This window comes from Hypanus sabinus, chromosome 7 (assembly GCF_030144855.1).
Source record: "Hypanus sabinus isolate sHypSab1 chromosome 7, sHypSab1.hap1, whole genome shotgun sequence".
NCBI lineage: Eukaryota > Metazoa > Chordata > Chondrichthyes > Myliobatiformes > Dasyatidae > Hypanus > Hypanus sabinus.
In genome coordinates, this window is record NC_082712.1 from 120,348,957 (window position 1) to 120,367,664 (window position 18,708).

Consider the following 18,708-nt stretch of genomic DNA (forward strand, 5'->3'; position numbering starts at 1 on the left):
AATATGATCAGTCAAATCCTTATGTCTGTGGTCTCATCAGGTATGTAAATACAACCACTTCTAAGTCTGTGGTGTATATTGAAATACCCAACAGCTAGGGGTTTCAGCAAATTCATGTGATAACTCACAATTGAGTTACCTCATTGGCACACCATATGGAAAATTTTGCAGAAATATTAACAACAACAAATAATATTAGAATAAACTTCCTAATTAACCACAGTGCTTGTTGTCCACATCAGGTGCCACTTTTAACTCATTTGCAGTGGCTAGCGTGTACCCAATTACTTTTACCTTCTACTTTTACCACTGAGTAATTAACAGCACTTGATAAGGCCATTCCCGTCGAGCTTGCAGTGGTTCTTTATGTGGTTTTTAATCAGGACCCACTCAGCAGGAATCAGTGTGTTTTTCTATTGGATCACTCCAAGTGACAGGAACCTGTTGAGAAATAGACTGTACAGTTTGGGTTAATTTCACACAATAGTTACATAAACTGTCTGCTGTAATGTGTATGTATATCAACCTCTCTGAGATGAAGCACTCTTGGCAATGACATAGGACACCCTGTTACTGTCCTGAATGGACTCTGTTTAGTTTTCTTGTATAGGGTTGCTCTGATGTTAAGACCATAGAAAGAGTGGTAGGATATTGTATACGTTCCTTATACTACTTGGCCGTTCATTCATTCGATTTATCCTGATGACTCTGAGTGATGTGGACTATGGAAAGACCATTCAGTGATCATCAGTTAACATAATTCCAGACAAATAATCCTAGTGAAATACATGCGTAAGGTTGCTGTTTATTGACTACAGCTGAGCGTTCAACACAATCATATCTTCAATTCTAATTTTTAAAAAAACCTCCACAGCCTGGGCCCTTGTACCTCCCCTCTGCTATTGGATGCTTGACTTCCTCACCAGAAATAACATCTCCTCCTCACTGACAATCAACACTGGCATACCTCAAGGATGCGGGCTTAGTCCCCTGCAGTACTCTCTATGCCCATGGCTAGGGACAACTCAAGTATCTATAAATTTGCTGATAATTCAGCTATTGTTGGCAGAATTTCAGATGGTGATGGAGCAAGATACAGGAGCAAGATAGATCAGCTGGTTGAATGATGTCGCAATAACGACCTTGCATCAGTAAGACCAAGGAATTGATTGTGGAAGGGTAAGTTGAGGGAACACAGGCATGTCCTCATTGACGGATCAGAAGTGGAAAGGGTGAACAGTTCCAAGTTCCTGAGGAGCAACATCTGAGGAGCAATCCTGGGTCCAACATATTGATGCAATTACAAAGAAGGCACGACTGCAGCTATATTTCATTAGGAGTTTGAGGAGAATTGGTATGTCACCAACACGAGCAACTTCCTGCAAATGTACTGTGGAGAGCATTCTAATTGATTGCATCACCATCTGGTATAGATCAGAAAAAGCTGCAGAAAGTTGTAAACCCCACTAGCTCCATCATGAGCACTAGGCTCCCCTGCCCCAGGTCACCTTCATGAGATGATGTCTCAAAAAGATGACATCCATTATTAAGGACCCACATAACCCAGGAAAGGAGGTACAGAACCCTGAAGATACACTCAATGTTTCAGGAACAGTCTCATCCCCTCTGCCATCAGCTTTCTGAATGGATAATGAGCCCATGAACACTTCCTCAGTATATTTTCTCCTTTTTGCACTACTTTGCATTATTTCGCTATATATACTTATTGTAGTTTGTTTCTAATACTATGTATTACTATGTACTGCTGAAAAACAACAGATTTCACATGTGCCAGTGATATTAAGCTTGACTCAGATTCTGAAATATGTTCCTTGGTCAGAGTCAATGTGACATGGCAATCCTTATCTAGGAGTATAGGCCTTGATCAGAGTTTTTGCTATGTGTATGTGGATGAAAATATTGTGAGTTAAATATTTGATAGACAAAGGGTTAATATTGGCTTTTTGAGTATGGAAACCAGTTTGCAGCTTAGTTTGTTAGAGATATGGCTTTGGCTTTCAGCAGAGATGATTCTTAGAATAAATACTTGCAGTTGCTTATCTTGTAAGAATTCGACTCAAGGATATGAGATAAACTTATTGCGAAGTTGTACATAATTTTTGGCTGTTGCTATGGGTATAGTTTATCACAAGAAAATTGCATGTGAACTTTTGTGCTTCACAAGGTTAATCAAACAGTCTTAGCTTTTGCAGTTGATTTGTATATGCATAAAAGGAGCTGTGCTCTCTATTATTTGGAGTTTGAAACCCACTGTTAAAGGTCCACTCCCCACAATATCATGAATAAAGTGCTTTTTACTTCAAACTCCGTGCCTAATTTACTTGCAATCAACTTTAATTGAATTTCCTTGCAAATTAATTTCCTAACTGTATGTGGCAGTCACATTCCTTGCTGGAATAGCTTTCATCTTAAGATCTTGTCCACTGTTATCAGTACATCGGAGTATCCTTAACACTTCTGCAAAATAATGTAGTTCACTTGTAAATGTAAAAATGGACCAGGTGGAGCAGGAGCACTTAAGTGCAGTACCTTCTCCACTGCTCTAGAATTTGTCTTCTGTGTCATGCATCTTTCAAACATTGGTTGAGCTTATGCCCTGAACTTTGGATTCCACCACTTCTGGGAGAATCTGCTGTGCCAGATAAGGAAACTAGAGGTACTGGTCTATGAATATTGCCATTGTCTCCATGCTCCATCACAGTTTAATCTCCCGCCTTTCTCCATCCTAATCACTTTTCCTGGTTAGAGCATTGAGCTTGCATCTCTCAGATATCTTGTGTGTTCGTCAGTGATACAGAATTTAACTTAGTTTACATAACTTCAGTTATCGGATTCGCCTCATATGTTCCCGATACATCTAATTCTTCAATCTTTTTTACTACTTCTACTACTTGTATTCTTCTTATCCCTTACCATGGCTACCTTTTTGCAATTTCATCCACAGATGCATTTCCATGGTTTTCCATTGTAGTTACTTTGACATGGCTCTCACATTTTAATACAGCCACTTCATAACATTCATGTGTCCCTACAGCTGTAGGAAATTCCCTGTGTCCTGAAGCTCCCAAAATCATGAACGTCCAAAAGCATATCAAAAATCAGTGTAGATATTAGCCAATCATCCTTCTGCCACCTTACAGATTTCAATCAGAGCTTTCAGTTCTGCCTGCTGCAGAATTACCAGGAGCCATGCTTCCTGAGTCCAGCGTTTCCATTTCAGAAGCAATGGCCCACCCAGCCTTGTGAATTCAATTGTTGGAGAGCCAACAGAATCGATAAGAGGTAGTCTTTTGTCATAATTGTCTCAGAATGGCGGTGCAGACTGGAGGGGCCGAATGGTCTACTTCTGCACCTGTTGTCTATTGTCTAATTTGCATCTTCATGGCATGTTATTATTCTTGCAGTCATGGTCACCATAGTCTTAAGAATTCAGCACATTGATATCCAATCATTAAGTTAACATGTAAGCCATCTGATTTTTGCTCTATCAAGACAATAAGCCCTTGTTTGTCCTTTGAATACAACAATACTTCCATTACATCCAACATTGTTGAAACCATGTCAACAAATTAGAATCTCCCTTTTTTTGCAAAGCAGCAGATTGAGCTTGCTGTTGAGTTTGTTTCTGTTATCCACCTTGTTTCCTATACCAACAACTTCTACCCCAATGTCATTTTTTAATCACAAAACTGACATTTTGGTCTTAAGGGAATTACCTAGGCATTGTGGCGCAGACTGAGATTGCTGTGGTACACACAGTGAATTCCAGTTCAGCTTTTCCTGTTGGTTAATGGGTATTGGCTGCTGACTCACCTGCAGCAGCTGTGGCTGTTAACTAGTAAGCAATGACAGTTGACCAATGGTCAGTGGCTATTGATCAACAGATAACTAACCCACCTGCAATGATCTTACTTGGATTTCAACAGCATGTTACACTTGTTTGGTGGTATCACTGTGTGGAGCACCAACTTCACTCCAATTACGTTTCGTCAGCTTCACTATTTTTTTCAACATCTGGTTTCAAGCCATCCATAAAAGTTGTCTTCAAGGAGCCATATGTAGAATGCTCTGTGTTATCTTCATTTATTCCTGGAACTGCTGGCCACACCATTCTGTAGCGTTCCTCATATTCAGAAACATCCTCGGAAACATTTGCTTGCGCAATCAACCACTTCTCTCCAATCACTCTGTATTGGGGTCTATACTTAATAGTATAACCTCTTAATAGCATCCCAACCACCTTTTATATTTTCTTTATCAGCCCCCATGTTGTCGTCATTTCTACAACTCAATTGTCTGATTTGCTGAGAAGACAACATAACAATTTGAATGCCATCTTATGGGTGCAGTTTATAGCTCTTCTTAATATATCGAAGCTCAGCCCAGGTCTTCAAACTTCCTTTTTTAGGATGTGCAACTTCTTTGGACCATTTATCCATCTCTTTCAGTTCAGATGATTGATGGAAAACCATCTGTCTTTCATAGCTTCCATTTTCAGTCTTGCATATCTTCACTTCCTTGGTCTTTGTTGGAGCAAACCATGACATAGCTGCCAATCCTATTGTTTCATCACTGTCACTCTCACTTGAGTCACTAGAGGTTGCTGTAGAGCCCATGTCATGTCCTTGCCATAATTCCTCAGAGTTCAGATGATGGCATTGTCTCAGAAGACTATCCAATGTAGGGTATGTTTCTCAAGGAGGTGTGTCAGTGGCAGGACTGCCCACTTGAGGCCCCTGTTGTGGGTTCTGATACTTCTTCAGTTTGCTTTGAAGCTCTGTACAATGTACTTTAATTACACTTATCATGCTATTCTTTCACCCATTAATTCATGAAAAAATTTGGTCTTTAAACTTTTTACTGTCACAGTCATACTGTTTTGTAGGTTATCACAGATCCCCCTTTCCTTTCCCAAATGACCATGTGTTTGCTTAAGCTCTCAGATTTGACTTTCTAACCCTGCAGACTCCACTTACTTAGCTGTGATAATATAATAACATCCAGCCAGTCTTCTTTCCCCAAAGACATTCTCTGGATCTTATCACATACCTTCACAATATCATATAAGAACCACTTATCTTTTGATCTGCATTGATGGCATATTTCATCTGGATGTTTTCATTAATCTTATCAAACTGAAACGCTTTATTCAGGTAAGAACTCAAGCCCTCAGTCATCTGTTTATACATAACAGGAAATTCAGCTCCCCTTTTCATAAGTTGCACAACCTTAACTATTGTCTTAATTTAGTGTCACACTTACTTTGTGCGTACTTTTTAATCACTTGGACTATGATCGAAATACCTTGGGACTGCAGTCAAAATATCGTAGGATTGTAATCGGAGTATCTCAGGATTGCAAACAACAATTTTTTTCCATTGCACTGCAATCTAATTTTTTTTCCAAAAGCTCTAGATTACAATCAGGAAGATTCTTATGTACAAATTTAATTAGAGCATGAGGGTAATTTTAGTGCTCAACTGACTTCTAGCATAGCAATCTGTATTAGAGATTTTCTTCACTATGAAACTTCCATTAGATGATACATTGAAGCAAGATCTAGCAATCACTCAGGTGATAAGAAAATTGAAACAACTCTTACCTCCTTTTTAAATATGGGTGCCAAAAGGTCCACTTCATCTGGAAATCTCCTTTGTCCTCAAATCTTCACAGCCGTCCACTGACTATGCCAAAGTTGTTGGATGCTGATGTTTTTGATCCAAGATGTCTTCATCGCTGTCTTGTTCCACAGAGCTTCCAGCTCCATTTGCAGGCCTCCCAGACTGCACCCACTGAGAATCCCAGTTACCTGCCCACCACTTCTCCCTCCAGGTTCTGCGCACCATCATCTCTACTATGTGGAGATACCTGGGTTCCCTCGGTCTCTGCCACAGCTCTAGGTGTGTGTGTGTCTCCCCTCTCTCTCCCCTCTCTCTCCCCTCTCTCTCCCTCTCTCTCCCTCTCTCCCCCTCTCTCCCCCTCTCTCCCCCTCTCTCCCCCTCTCTCCCCCTCTCTCCCCCTCTCTCCCCCTCTCTCCCCCTCTCTCCCCCCTCTCCCCCTCTCTCCCCACTCTCCCCCACTCTCTCCCCCCCTCCCCCCCCTCTCCCCCCTCTCTCTCTGTCCCCCTCTCCACATAAATCCCAACCTTTACATCAAACACACAGATAAAAGGGATGCTTTTGTAATGTGGTGGACCGACCTGTACTTTGTTGAGGCCAGGAGGCAACGCTCAGACACCTCTTCTTGCTTACCCTTTGTAAAGGACCCCACTCCACACCATCCAGCCACTGACTCTTGCACCATCACTAATTCTATCGAATCTGGAGATCTACCATGCAGTGCCGCCAAACTCATAGTTCCCTGACCCGGCACTGCTCATTTCTTCATCCTACCCAAGATGCAGAAACTTGACTGTCTAGGTAGGTCCATTGTCTCTGCCAGCTCCTGCCTCATTGACCACTGTGTCTACATACCTTGATTCCACTCTATCCCCGAGGTTCAGTCCCTTCCCACCTACATCTACGATGCCTCACATGCTCTCTATCTCCTCAACAACTGTCAATTTCCTGGCCTTGACTGACTCATTTTCACCATGGATGCCCATTTCCTATACACTTTCATCCCACATCAAGAAGGTCTTAACACTCTCCACTTTTTACTCGACACGAGACCCGATCAGTTCCCTTCCGCCACTATCCTGCTCCGTCTGATAAAACTTTCATGCTTCTTGCTTCCTTGCTGAATTTCATTAATTTTGTCTCCAGCTTCCACCCTGCCTTTATATTCACTTGGTCCTCCTTCTCCACCATTGATGCTGCCCTCGTCTGCATCTCCAACAGTTCCCGGACATCTCCACTCACCCCATCTTCCCATCGTCTTAACAGGGATAGGGTTACTCTTAATCTCACTTATCACCCCATGAGTTTCCACATCCAACACATCATTCTCCACAACTTTCACCAGCCTCAACAGAATCCTACCACCAAACATATCTTTACTTCCCCTTCCCCTGCTTCCCCACTCTCTGTTTTCCATACGGATCACTTGCTCTGTGCTTCCATTGTCCATGTGTCCATTCCCATTAATCTCCCTCCTGGTGCATGTCCCTGCAAGTGAGATTAATGTCACACCTGCCCATACCGCTTCTCCCTTACCTCCATTCAAGGTCTCAAACGTTCCTTTTAGGTGAGGAAACATGTCACCTGCAAGTTTGTTGTGGTTGTCTATTGTATCTGGTGTTCTCGATGCAGCCTCTTCTACATTAGTGAGACCTGACTAAGATTGGGGGAATTACAGTCCACTCCATCTGCTAAAAGTGGAATTGGCGGAGGCCAACCATTACAATTTCTGTCTCCCATTCCTGTTCTGATATGTCATTCCAGAGCTGCCTCTTCTGTCACAATGAGGCCATTTTCCTCTAGTATTTTGTGTGTGTTGCTCTGGATTTCCAGCATCAGCAGAATCACTTGTGTAACCAATAAGAGCATTACTTCACAGGGGTGACAGCCACAACTGCAGCCACCAGAAAACATATTTTTCAATTACATATAAATAGTTAAATATATAAAAATACAAACTAACATAAGAAAATTAAACTACAAGGAAAATAATAATTATACAGTCTAATTCAACATAGACAAATCAGCAGTGTCGTGGTTTCTCGTGCCCAACAAACGACCAGGAGACGCATAAGATTCTTCAAGAAGTGTTAAACTTTAATTTGCAAATCAAAGCTGAGACAGTCATTGAGCTAGTCGCTGATTGCCCACCGATCCTTGTACATAGCATTTTTTATAGCAATCTCCTGGTTTAGTTGTATTAGCATATCCAATCGGTCTACAGTTGCGTGTCACTAGTACATTTCTACCCATTAACTTAATCATGTTCTAATCTACATCTCTTAGCTACCTCTCAGTAACACACCATTATCTTCTTATTTGGCTACATTCGTAAGTCACTGATGTGTTCAGTAGTACAGAGGCAATACAGAGATTTCATTCTACTAAATTGGATACATATGTAAAGAGGGTTTCTTCTTTTTTGTTAACTAGCAGGAATGCTAATTTACTGATAACGAGAATGGTATTCCTTTGTAAACCAAATGGGGATTAATGTTCTTTCTTCTGAGTCTGTAAGCTTTTGTTGACGGGCTTTTGGGAGATCGGCGCGAGGGGGTCGAGAGAGAGGACGCAATGCTTTAAGCTGGGCGAGGATCGGACCCCAAAGGCGGGTCCGAGGCCGGGAGATTCTCCAAGGGGGGGGGGGGGATGAAGCTAGATGTGCTTGGTTGACCACTCGGAGGGTCCTGAGCTGTTTGGAGAGTTGAGGAGTTCGGAGGGTCCTGAGCTGCGAGTCGAGGAGTTCGGAGGGGATCGAATGGTGGCCAGAAGACTTCAGTAATTGAGCTGCAACGGCTGTGCACGAAGTGGTTTGGACTTTGATAAGTTTGGCGCCTTTTCTTTAATTTTCTCTTCATATATACTGTATCGTTATTAATCACTTAGTTATAGTAACCTTTATAAATTGTACTCATTTAATCGCACATGGTGTACTGTCTGTTTTTGGGCGAAGCGGGGGCATCACACAGCATCAACACCAGCTGATTACCCAGTTTGGCGGGGCCGAAGGCTGCTCCCCCTAGACGAGAACGAGCTGAGCGAGCCTGAGGCGACCCAGGGGGTTACACATACATAGCAAATAGCAAACACAAAGCTGACTACATAATCTACATCTCTTAGCATTAACACACCATTACCTTCTTATTTGGCTACATTCTTAAGTCACTGATGTGTTCAGTAGTACAGAGACAATACAGAGATCTTATTCTCCTACTAAATTGGAGACATACATAGCAAATAGCAAACACAAAGCTGACTACATAATTTTGGTTACACAGCAAACAATGCAATTTTTATACTCCCAATAGCAGTCACTTCTATAAACATGTTTTGTGGATCTATCTCATTCCTTAATGTTAACAGGGTGTAACGTTCTCCTTCGCGTGTCACGAACGCTGAATTTAACGTCGAGATAAACCACAGTTAATAAGAACCAGATCGCAGTAAGATTAACCATTTACTGTTCACTCTTCACATTAACATATGGTGAAAACTGTTGATAAAACAATACAAGATTGATACAGTATTTGTTCCTTCCTTAATATCACATTTCAAGTGTAAATACTTGCAAAGGTGACTATAACTACATTACACTAAGGTGCAGTATACAGGGAGAGTTTACCTGCTCCATTGACTACTTTAAATACACTTCCATGCAAACTATCCGCGACTCTTTAACTAACGAAAGCATAAACATTATCTACCGTCGTTACTTCTAACAGGATCGGCATTAACATCTTAGTTCAATATATCGATTATCTATTAACTTACAGCGTTGCTCTCACTGTGATTTCTCATGCCTGCAAAACAACTTCTGCTCAGGTGAGCCTCGTGGTAAGCCCCCACCCTCGCGCTAATTTCAAACCGGTATTTTCCCACAAGACGCGCCGAAACCGGATGTGACGTCATCGCATGCCGATATATTTTACATGCAATGAATATACTTTAAACACTTCTAATTCTAACTAGAAAATACTATTGAATGAATTACTAAGCGAAAATATTATAAACTAAATAACTGTCGTAAAGACAGCACACAGGGTATTGAGGCATATGTGGCTAATGTGACATGAACTTCCAAAAGCTGATCAGTTGGATGCCAATAATTGACTTGCCAACAAGATTGAACACCATGGAATAAAAAGAAATGTAGCAGCATATAGAAAAATTTGGATTAGTTAATAGGATCCTGAATAGTCATGAAAAGTTGTTGTTAAAACTGGAGGGAAATGTACAATGGAGTTCCCCAGGGGTCAGTACAAGTATTTTTAAAATATACATTAATGGTTCAGGCTCAGTTGTACATCGACAATTTCCAAATGGGAAAATACCATGTCAGCCAGCTTTGTTCTAATTGTTTCTTGGATTTGGAAAAAAAGATCTTGTAAACTCTTTCATCTTCAGTATTCTCATTGTATTATAGTTGTAAGATCTCTCATTCAAAGCACATTATTCCCTAAAGAGTTCTATGTACCTTTTTATTTCCCTTTTTACATTGTTTCTCCTAGGCTGTAGACTTTTAGAACATATGCTTGGTAATACTTGTACTACTTTCTATCATACTTTTATGTTTGCTGTTTTTGTTTTTGATGGCCTTTCTGCTCTTCATCTACCCCCTTTATTTTAAGAATAAAGCACACACATATGTGAGTGTCATGGATCCATTGTGCGGAAGGCACTGCTTCAACTTTCAGCATTCTAGATTAGATCATAAAACATTGGAGCAGGATTAGGCTATTTGGTCCATCAAGTCTACTCTGAGCCATTCCATCAAGACTGATTTATTATTTCACTAACTGATCTGCTCCCTTCTTCCTGTAACCTTAGATGCCCCCTCTAATCAAGAACACATCAACCTCTACTTTAAATATACTCAATTACTTGGCCTCCACAGTCATCTATGGCAACAGTTTCCACAGATTTATCTTCCTCTGGCTAAAGAAATTCTTCTTCATCTCTGTTCTACATGGTCATCCCTCTATTCTGAGACTGTGCCTTCTGACCCTAGACTCACCCACTATAGGAAACAACCTCTTCACATTCACTCTAGGCCTTTCAATATTTGATAGCTTTCAATGAGATCCCCCCCTCATTCTTCTAAACTCAAGTGAGTACAGGCCTAGAGCCATCAAAAGCTCCTCGTATGTTAACTATTTCATTCCTGGGATCATTCTTGTGAACAACCTTTGGACCCTCTTCAATGCGAAAACATCTTTTCTTACATAAGGATCTCACAATAATCCAGTGTGATCTAACTAGTCCCTTATAAAGCCTAATCATTACATCCTTGTTTTTTGTATTCTAGTCCTCTTGGAATTAATGCTAACGTTGCATTTGGCTTCCATTGACAAACTATTAGGAAATCCTGCATAAGGATTCACAAGTCCCTCTGCACCTCTATTTTCTTTAATTTTCTTGCCATTTAGAAAATAGTCCTTGCCTTAATTCCTTCCATCAAAGTGTATGACCATTTATATTCAATGCCACTTTTTTGCCCATTTCCCCCATTCCAAGTCTTTCTGCAGGCACTGTGCTTCCTCAACACTGCCTGACCCACCACCTATCTGTATCGCCTGCAAACTTGTCCAAAAACCATCAGTTTCATCATCCAAGTCGTCTGTAAAAAAAAAAGAGACAAGTGGTCCCAATACCGACCTCCTGCAGAGCATCATAGGCACTCAACCAGAATAGCCTTTCTTATTCCCACTCTTTGCCTGCTGCCAGTCAACTATTCTTCTGTCCATGCTGGTATTCTTCCTGTAATATCATCATCTCTTATCTTATTAAGCAACCTCATGTATAGCACTTGTCAAAGGCCTTCTGAAAATCCATGTAAGCAACATCCACAGACTCTTTATCTATCCTGCTTGTTATATCCTCAAAGAACTCCAGCAGGTTTGTTAGGCAAGATTTCACCTTAAGGAAACCATGATGACTTTGGCCTATTTTATCTTATGCCCTAAAGTACTGCGAAATCTCATCCTTAATAATGGACTCTGATATCTTCCCAATCACTGAAGTCAGTCTAATTGGCCCATAATTTCCTTTCTTTTGCTCCCCTCCCTTCTTAAAGAGTGGAGTGACATTTGCAGTTCTCCTGTCCTCTGGAACTATTCCAGAATTTTGTTATTCTTGAAAGATCATTACTAAGGCATCCACAATTTCTTCAGCTACCTCTTTCAGAATCATGGGGTGTAGTCCATCTCATCCAGCTGATTTATCTACCTTCAGATCTTGCAGCTTTCCAAACATAATCTTAGTGATAGAAACTACACTGAATTCTGCCCCTAAAAACAATTGACTTTCTGGCATACTGCCAGTGTCTTCCACAGTGAAGACTGATGCAAAGTACTTAATAAGTTTATCTGCCATTTCTCCATTCCCATTACTACCTCTCTAGCGTCATTTTCCAGCGATCTGATGTACACTTTCACCTGTCTTGTACTCTATATATCTGAAAAATACTTTTGGTATCCGCTTTTAAATTCTTAGCTAGCTTTCCTTCATATTTCATCTTTTCTCTCATGGTTCTTTTAGTTACCTTCCACTGGCTTATAGAAGTTCCCCAATTCTCTAATTCCCCATTACGTTTGTTATATTATTCGCCTCTCTTTTGCTGTCTTTGACTTCCCTTGTCATAGTTGCTTTAAAATACTTCATCTTTGGGATGTATGTATCCTGTGCCTTCCCAATCACCCTCAGAAACTCCAGTCATTACTGTTCTGCCATCATCTTTGATAGGTCCCATTCCAATCAACTTTGGTCAGCTCCTCTTTCATGCCTCTGTAATTTCCTTTACTTCACTGTAATACTAATAAATCTGACTTTATTGTCTCTCCCTTTGAAGCTGCAGGGTGAATTTTATCACATTCTATTCTATCACTGCCTCCTAAGAGTTCCTGTACCTTAAGCTGCCTAATCAAATCTGGTTCATTTCACAATACCCAGTCCATAATTGCCTTTCCCTAGCAGGATCAACCACAAGCTGTTCTAAAAAAAAATCTCAAAGGTATTTTACAAAGTCTGTCTTTTCAGATCCAGGACTGAACTTGATTTTTCAAATCTACCTGCATATTGAAATCTCCCATGACTATTGTAACATTGCCCTATTACATGCCTTTTCATGGAAGATGTGGGTAAGCTTCATCATTGATGTTTCATTCATTGAGACATGCCTTCAGAGTTGTGTAAAGAAGAACCTATTTTCCAGGGTCTCTGTTGGACTTTTACTGGAGAATAGTGTTATGTAGCAAATGCTGATTGGTAGACCTTGATTTGCAGATATTAAGTGTAAGGCCTATTTTCTTATGCTTCTGTGAATCTATTTATAGTGACTTGAAGTTCTACCTCCACAAACTTCAGTGACTAAAATTGGGATGACCTTAGTTCTGGAGAGCAGTTGACATAAATTGAATAGTTTCCCAATTGTCCTGTAGATTAGCTCCATTCCGTGCAGACATTTTGTTTAGGTAAAATTCAGTATTGCAGCAAGTAAGACTAGAAGTGTAAGGGCAGTGACATAGCCTTCTTGACAGAGGTCTGCACCAAGATTAGGCTGTTATATATCTGGTTAAATCACAGCTTGCATGCAATCATGAAGTAGATACAAGATGGTGAAGTTTTTGTGAGGAGTCAGGATTACAAAGGCCATTTTTGAAGAAGTACATTTTTTTTTGTTTTTGAACAATCCATAATCAAGATCCTCGGCTGGAGGAGAAATGTGGAGGATGGGTTAATATATAACAGGAAGAGAAGTTGAATCATTTGGATAATTGAGAAATCCTTGATTCTTCAAGACAGTGTATGGATTTTCTGGACGTAATTATTTTTGATTTGGGACTATTTGCTAGAGACGTGGAGAAATCAGGAACCAAGACTTCCAGCTGGAAGTTTCAATCGTGTGCCAGGTGTACTCCATATTTCTGGAAGAAAAACATTTTACAGAATCTGTTTAAGTACCAGATAGCATATAGAACATAGAGCAATACAGCATAGTATAGGCTTTTCAGTCCACAATGTTGTGTTGTGTGAGCTAGGGCTTTTCTCTTTGGAGTAAAGAAGGATGAGGGGTAACTTGATAGAGATGTGCAAGATGATATGAGGTCTTCCCTCCACCCCACACAGCCCTCCATGTTTCTTTTATCCATGTGCCTATCTAAGAATCTCTTAATATCACTAAAGTATTTTGTTCTACCGTGGAGGAAGGTGAGGATAAGAGGAACCCTATCCCTGGTGCGATGGTGGCAGGATGGGGTGAGAGCAGACGTGCGCGAAATGGAAGAGATGTGGTTGAAGGCAGCATTGATGGCAGAGGAAGGGAAACCCCTTTCGTTGAAGAAGGAGCACATCTCCTTCGTTCTGGAATGAAAAGCCTCGTGCTGAGAGCAGATGCAGCAGAGACAGGAGTTGAGAGAAGGGGTTGGCATTTTTACAAGTAACAGGGTGGGAGGAGGTATAGTCCAGGTGGCTGTAAAAGTCAGTGATTTTATAATAGACATCAGTGGATAAGCTGCCTCCAGAGATCGAGACAGAGATTGAGAAAGGGGGAAGGAGGTATTGGAAATGGACCAGAGTGGAAGTTGGAGGCAAAGTTGATAAAGTTGACAAGCTCCACATGGAGGGGTTCAGGAAGCAGCACCAATGCAGTTGTCGATGTAGCGTAGGAAAAGTTGGGGAGTAACACCAGTGGAGGCTTGGAACATAGACTGTTCAACATTGCCGACAAAAGGCAGGCGTTGTTGGAACGCCTGCAAGTACCCAGTCTTCATCTTTTGTTTGAAGGAAGTGGGGGGAGCCAAAGGAGAAATTATTGAAAGTGAGGACAAGTTCCACCAGACGAAGGAGAGTGATGGTGGAGGAGAACTGGTTGGGTCTGGTGTCCAGAAAGAAACGGAGAGCTTTAAGACCTTCCTGGTGGGGGATGGAGGTGCATGGGGACTGGACATCCATAGTGAAAATAAGTTTCTGAGGACCTGGGAACTTGAAATCATTGAAAAGATCAAGATTTTTAATGTTTAGATAGTAATTAAAATATCAGAATTCTGACTGTGTACTTTGAATTTTTCATCAATAATCTTACAGTGACATCAATCCTTTGTTTCCTTCTTGTTCCCTATGTGCCCACTCTGATTACTATTTAGATTCTGTCTTTGTTTTCTGTGCCTTTCTTCTTTCTCCCAGCTCTACAGTTCCCGTCTTTCCTGTCAGCCCTTTGCTCCTCTCGGTGGTGGTTCAGCTGACCTAGCCTATACCCCAGCAGCTTTAACTGCTGCTCATCCTCATCAGGTAAAGTTAATGTTTCTTGATTCAAAGTCTTGCTTTTAGCCAACGATGTCAGATGAAAAGTACCGTAATTTCAATGCAACAAAATCATAACTGAATATAACCCTGATGGTCTTCCTCTGGAAAACAATTTTTAAAAATCCAAACCTACTGTACAAATGGGAGCCATGATATGCTACTCAACTTCTCAAGCCTCTTCTGCTGTTCAACAAGTTTAAGACTGATTTGATTGTAACCAGGAGACGTTTGAGTCTAGTTGTGGTAATATTTCACCTTATTTATCAAGTTGTTTTCTGCATCTTCCTTAAAGATGTTTAAAGGCTCTGCTTCCACTGCACTTTTAATGAAGGGATTCCAAAAGGTATATTTCACTTAGAGAAAAATATTTAAATCATCACCCATAGTTCTAGATTTTCCCACATGACGAAACGTTTCCCTCCATGTCCATCCTGTTTAGAACCCTCAGGGTCTTAATCCTGCTCAAAATTTGATATGTTGGCTTAATGTTCTACTATATAGGACATCAGAACATAAACATCATACATTGAAACTGTGCAGAGCAACTAAAGGTGCATTGAAGATTATGGAGTATTATCTGGTATGTGCTTCTTGAAGTAGATCAGGTTGTAATTTTCAAATAAATTTGCACTTGAAAAAGTGAAATAGGTACTTCTCACAAAGATGCAGGGGCACTGAAGCTGGATAGTTCTTTCACAGTTGGCACAAGCTTGCTGACCTGCATGCCCTACTGTCCTTTGCAATTCTATCAACTTGCGTGGCTGTTAAAAATTATGTTACTAGTTGCAAATTGAAATTACAGTACTTCAGGTTTATTACTTTGTATTATCATTAATATGTTTATGCAGAAAGATTTAAATAAATACTGTGCTTTGTAAAAGTATTCAGGCCCCAAACTTTTGTTCACATAAATGAGTATTACAACCAGGGATTTTGATCAATTTAACTTAGATTTTTTTTTGTAAATCACATGCTCCTTTTTTCATAATAGAGCCCAAACGGGGAAAATTGTAAAGCACAAAAAGATAAAAATTTAAAGACTGAAATGTCAGCAGTTCAGAAGTATTCATTCCTTCTTTGCTCAGTATAACCTCTCACAGCTGTTGCAGCCAATAGTCTTTTTTGATAACTCTCTATTAGCTTTGCACAACATGACGGAGCAAGATTTGTCCATTCCTCCTTCCCAAATGGCACAAGCTGTGCCAGGTTAGTTAGGGAGCAGTGGTGGACAGCAATCTTCAGGTCTTGCCAGAGATGTTCGATCAGGTTAAAGACAGGGCTCTGTCTGGGCCACTTGAAGACATCAATTTTCTTAATTTAAAGTTACTCCATGGTTGCCCTGGCAGTCCACTTGGGGTTGTTTTCCTACTGAAGGACAAACTTCCTGCCCAGTTTAAGCTTTCTGGCAGAGGCTGGATAGTTTTTATCCAGGATCTTTCTGTATATTAGCAGCATTCATCTTCCCATCAATCATGACTAGATTTTCAGTCCTGCTGCTGAAAAGCATACCCATAGCATTATGGTAACTTCACCATATTTTAGAGTAAGGATGGTGTTACCTCGCTAATACACAGTATTAAATTCACACCACATGTGCCACTTGGTGTTGAGGTCAAAAAGGTGGCTGTTGCATCTTGTAGTTGATCTCATCTGCGTAGTCGCCGGAACTGGCTTCGCATGCTGGGGTAGGCCTATCCCTATCTCACCGGGGTTGGAGATTCCTGGCTACCCTCACCTGGTTTAGCCCACCTGTCAAAGTGGTATACTGGGGTGTGACCACTGTTGCATTCAGTTACTTGGAGACACAGGTGAGAACTGGGTGGCAGGTGGGGACCAAATGAGGACGAGCTGCCACTGGGCGAAACATGCCAAGCCCACCACCAGAGGTACTACCCCTCCCTGACCACCCCGGTCGCCCCACCAAATTAATGGAGCATCATAAAGTGGCACCTCTGTTATGTAGTTGAGATCCCTGATTCCATGTACAAAAGCGTTTGGCTCATTAACAGTGTGTGAACCATGAGGCTGTGTCATTGCAAAGTACGAGGAGCTTTCATTAGACCAGGGGTCAGCAACCTTTACCACTGAAAGAGCCATTTGGACCCGTTTCCCACAGAAAAGAAAACACTGGGAGCCACAAAACCCGTTTGACATTTAAAATGAAATAAAACTGCATACAACGCTTTTTTTTGCCTTTATACTATGTATAAACAAACTATAATGTGTTACATTTATGAAATCAATGAACTCCTGCAGTGAAAACGAAATTACATTTCTGCATGCAACAAAAACATTTTGAACTCCGAGAAAAAGATGTTGGGTTGAAGGTTACTTTTAAGTAAAATACTCAATGTCTATTTGAGTCCTTCTTGTATTTATGAAAAACGCTGAACTTAAATTGTCTGCCAGCAGCAAAACAAAAATAACGTCAGCCAGCTGTCAACCTGAAAAATAAAAGGACTATTTCACTGAACAATGAAAAAAATGAATATATGTAAAATAATAGGCAATTAAAATATTTATCAAACTTGGTTAATGGGATTTCTGCTCCTGGACCTCAGCGCACAGCGTCTGCACATCAGGGCTGTATGACGTCACCTTCATCTTTACACAGGATCGCAAGCTGTCATCTGTGAGGCGTGCATGATGTTTGTTTTTAATAAAGTTCATGTTGGAGAACACCTGCTCACATACATATGTGGATCCAAAGATCAACAGGACTCCAAGCGCATACTTTTTAATGTTTACATAAATGTCGGGGTTAGTTTTGAACACAAGTTTGTCCAATTTGAGGAGGTTTTCAATATCACTCCATTTGTGATTCTGAGCAAGAACGGCCTTCTGACGGGCAACATCTTCAAGGTCTGCAGTCAAGCGTCTAAACTTGGACACCCATATGTCTTTGTCGGCTATGTCGGCCAGTTCCATCTCAAGATCAGGTTGACTCACACCTCCAATGCAGTCGTATTCAGTAGGGATGGATCGATGCTTAGGGGAGTGACCGGGAAGGATAATGTGTTTTTTTCCTCTCTGAACTCACAGAAGCGTTTCCCAAATGATGTTTGCATTGCGATGATTGCAGAATGTAAATACTCCGAATTTATCATGTCGTGAGCTTGTTTGAACTTTCTCAAATTGGGGAAGTGAGACAATGTGCCTTTCTGTAAATCTCTGGCAAGCACTGTCAACTTGAGTTCGAATGCCAAAACATCCTCCAACATGTGCGCAGGGCTGTGCATCCTTTCCCCTGAAGAGCTGTGTTCACTGTGTTCAGGTGCGCTGTCATGTCTACCATGAAGTGTAGCTTTTCCATCCACTCTGGCTGTTCCAGCTCAGGAAAGGTGAGCCCTTTGCTGTCCAGGAAAGTTTTCACTTCTTCCAGACACGCGACAAAGCGTTTCAGCACCTCCCCTCTGGACAGCCACCGGACTTTGTTGTGCAGCAGGAGATCAGAATATGCGCTTTCCAGCTCGTCCAGTAACAAACAGAATTGATGGTGATTTAAACTTTTTGCCATTATTTTATTGACAATCTGAATGACAACATCCATTACTTCTGTGCATTCTGGAGGAAATGTTTGAGCGCACAGTGTCTCTTGGTGCAAGATGCTGTGAAAAGTCAGCAGCTTTCTGTCCAGCGACTTCTGCAGTAAAGCCACAAATCCCCTGTGTGCTCCTGTCATACTTGGTGCCCCATCAGTAGCTACTGACACCAGGTGGGTAGTCTTTATTCCTTTGGCTCTTAAACAATTCAAGACAGCCTCACAGAT

The 18,708-nt window shown here is 41.1% G+C and overlaps 1 protein-coding gene across 3 annotated transcripts in view; it reads left to right on the forward strand.

Annotated features, from left to right (window-relative positions):
- atg13 (ATG13 autophagy related 13 homolog (S. cerevisiae)) overlaps positions 1-18,708 on the forward strand; it is a 111,835-nt gene that overhangs the window by 66,506 nt on the left and 26,621 nt on the right. For 2 of the 3 annotated variants that reach the window (XM_059975490.1, XM_059975488.1), the window contains exon 11: positions 14,820-14,924. The exons of the other annotated variant lie outside the window; for it this stretch is intronic. In XM_059975490.1, coding sequence (XP_059831473.1) covers positions 14,820-14,924 — 105 coding nt within the window. The remainder of the gene's footprint in view (positions 1-14,819; positions 14,925-18,708) is intronic. 3 annotated transcript variants of the gene reach the window in all.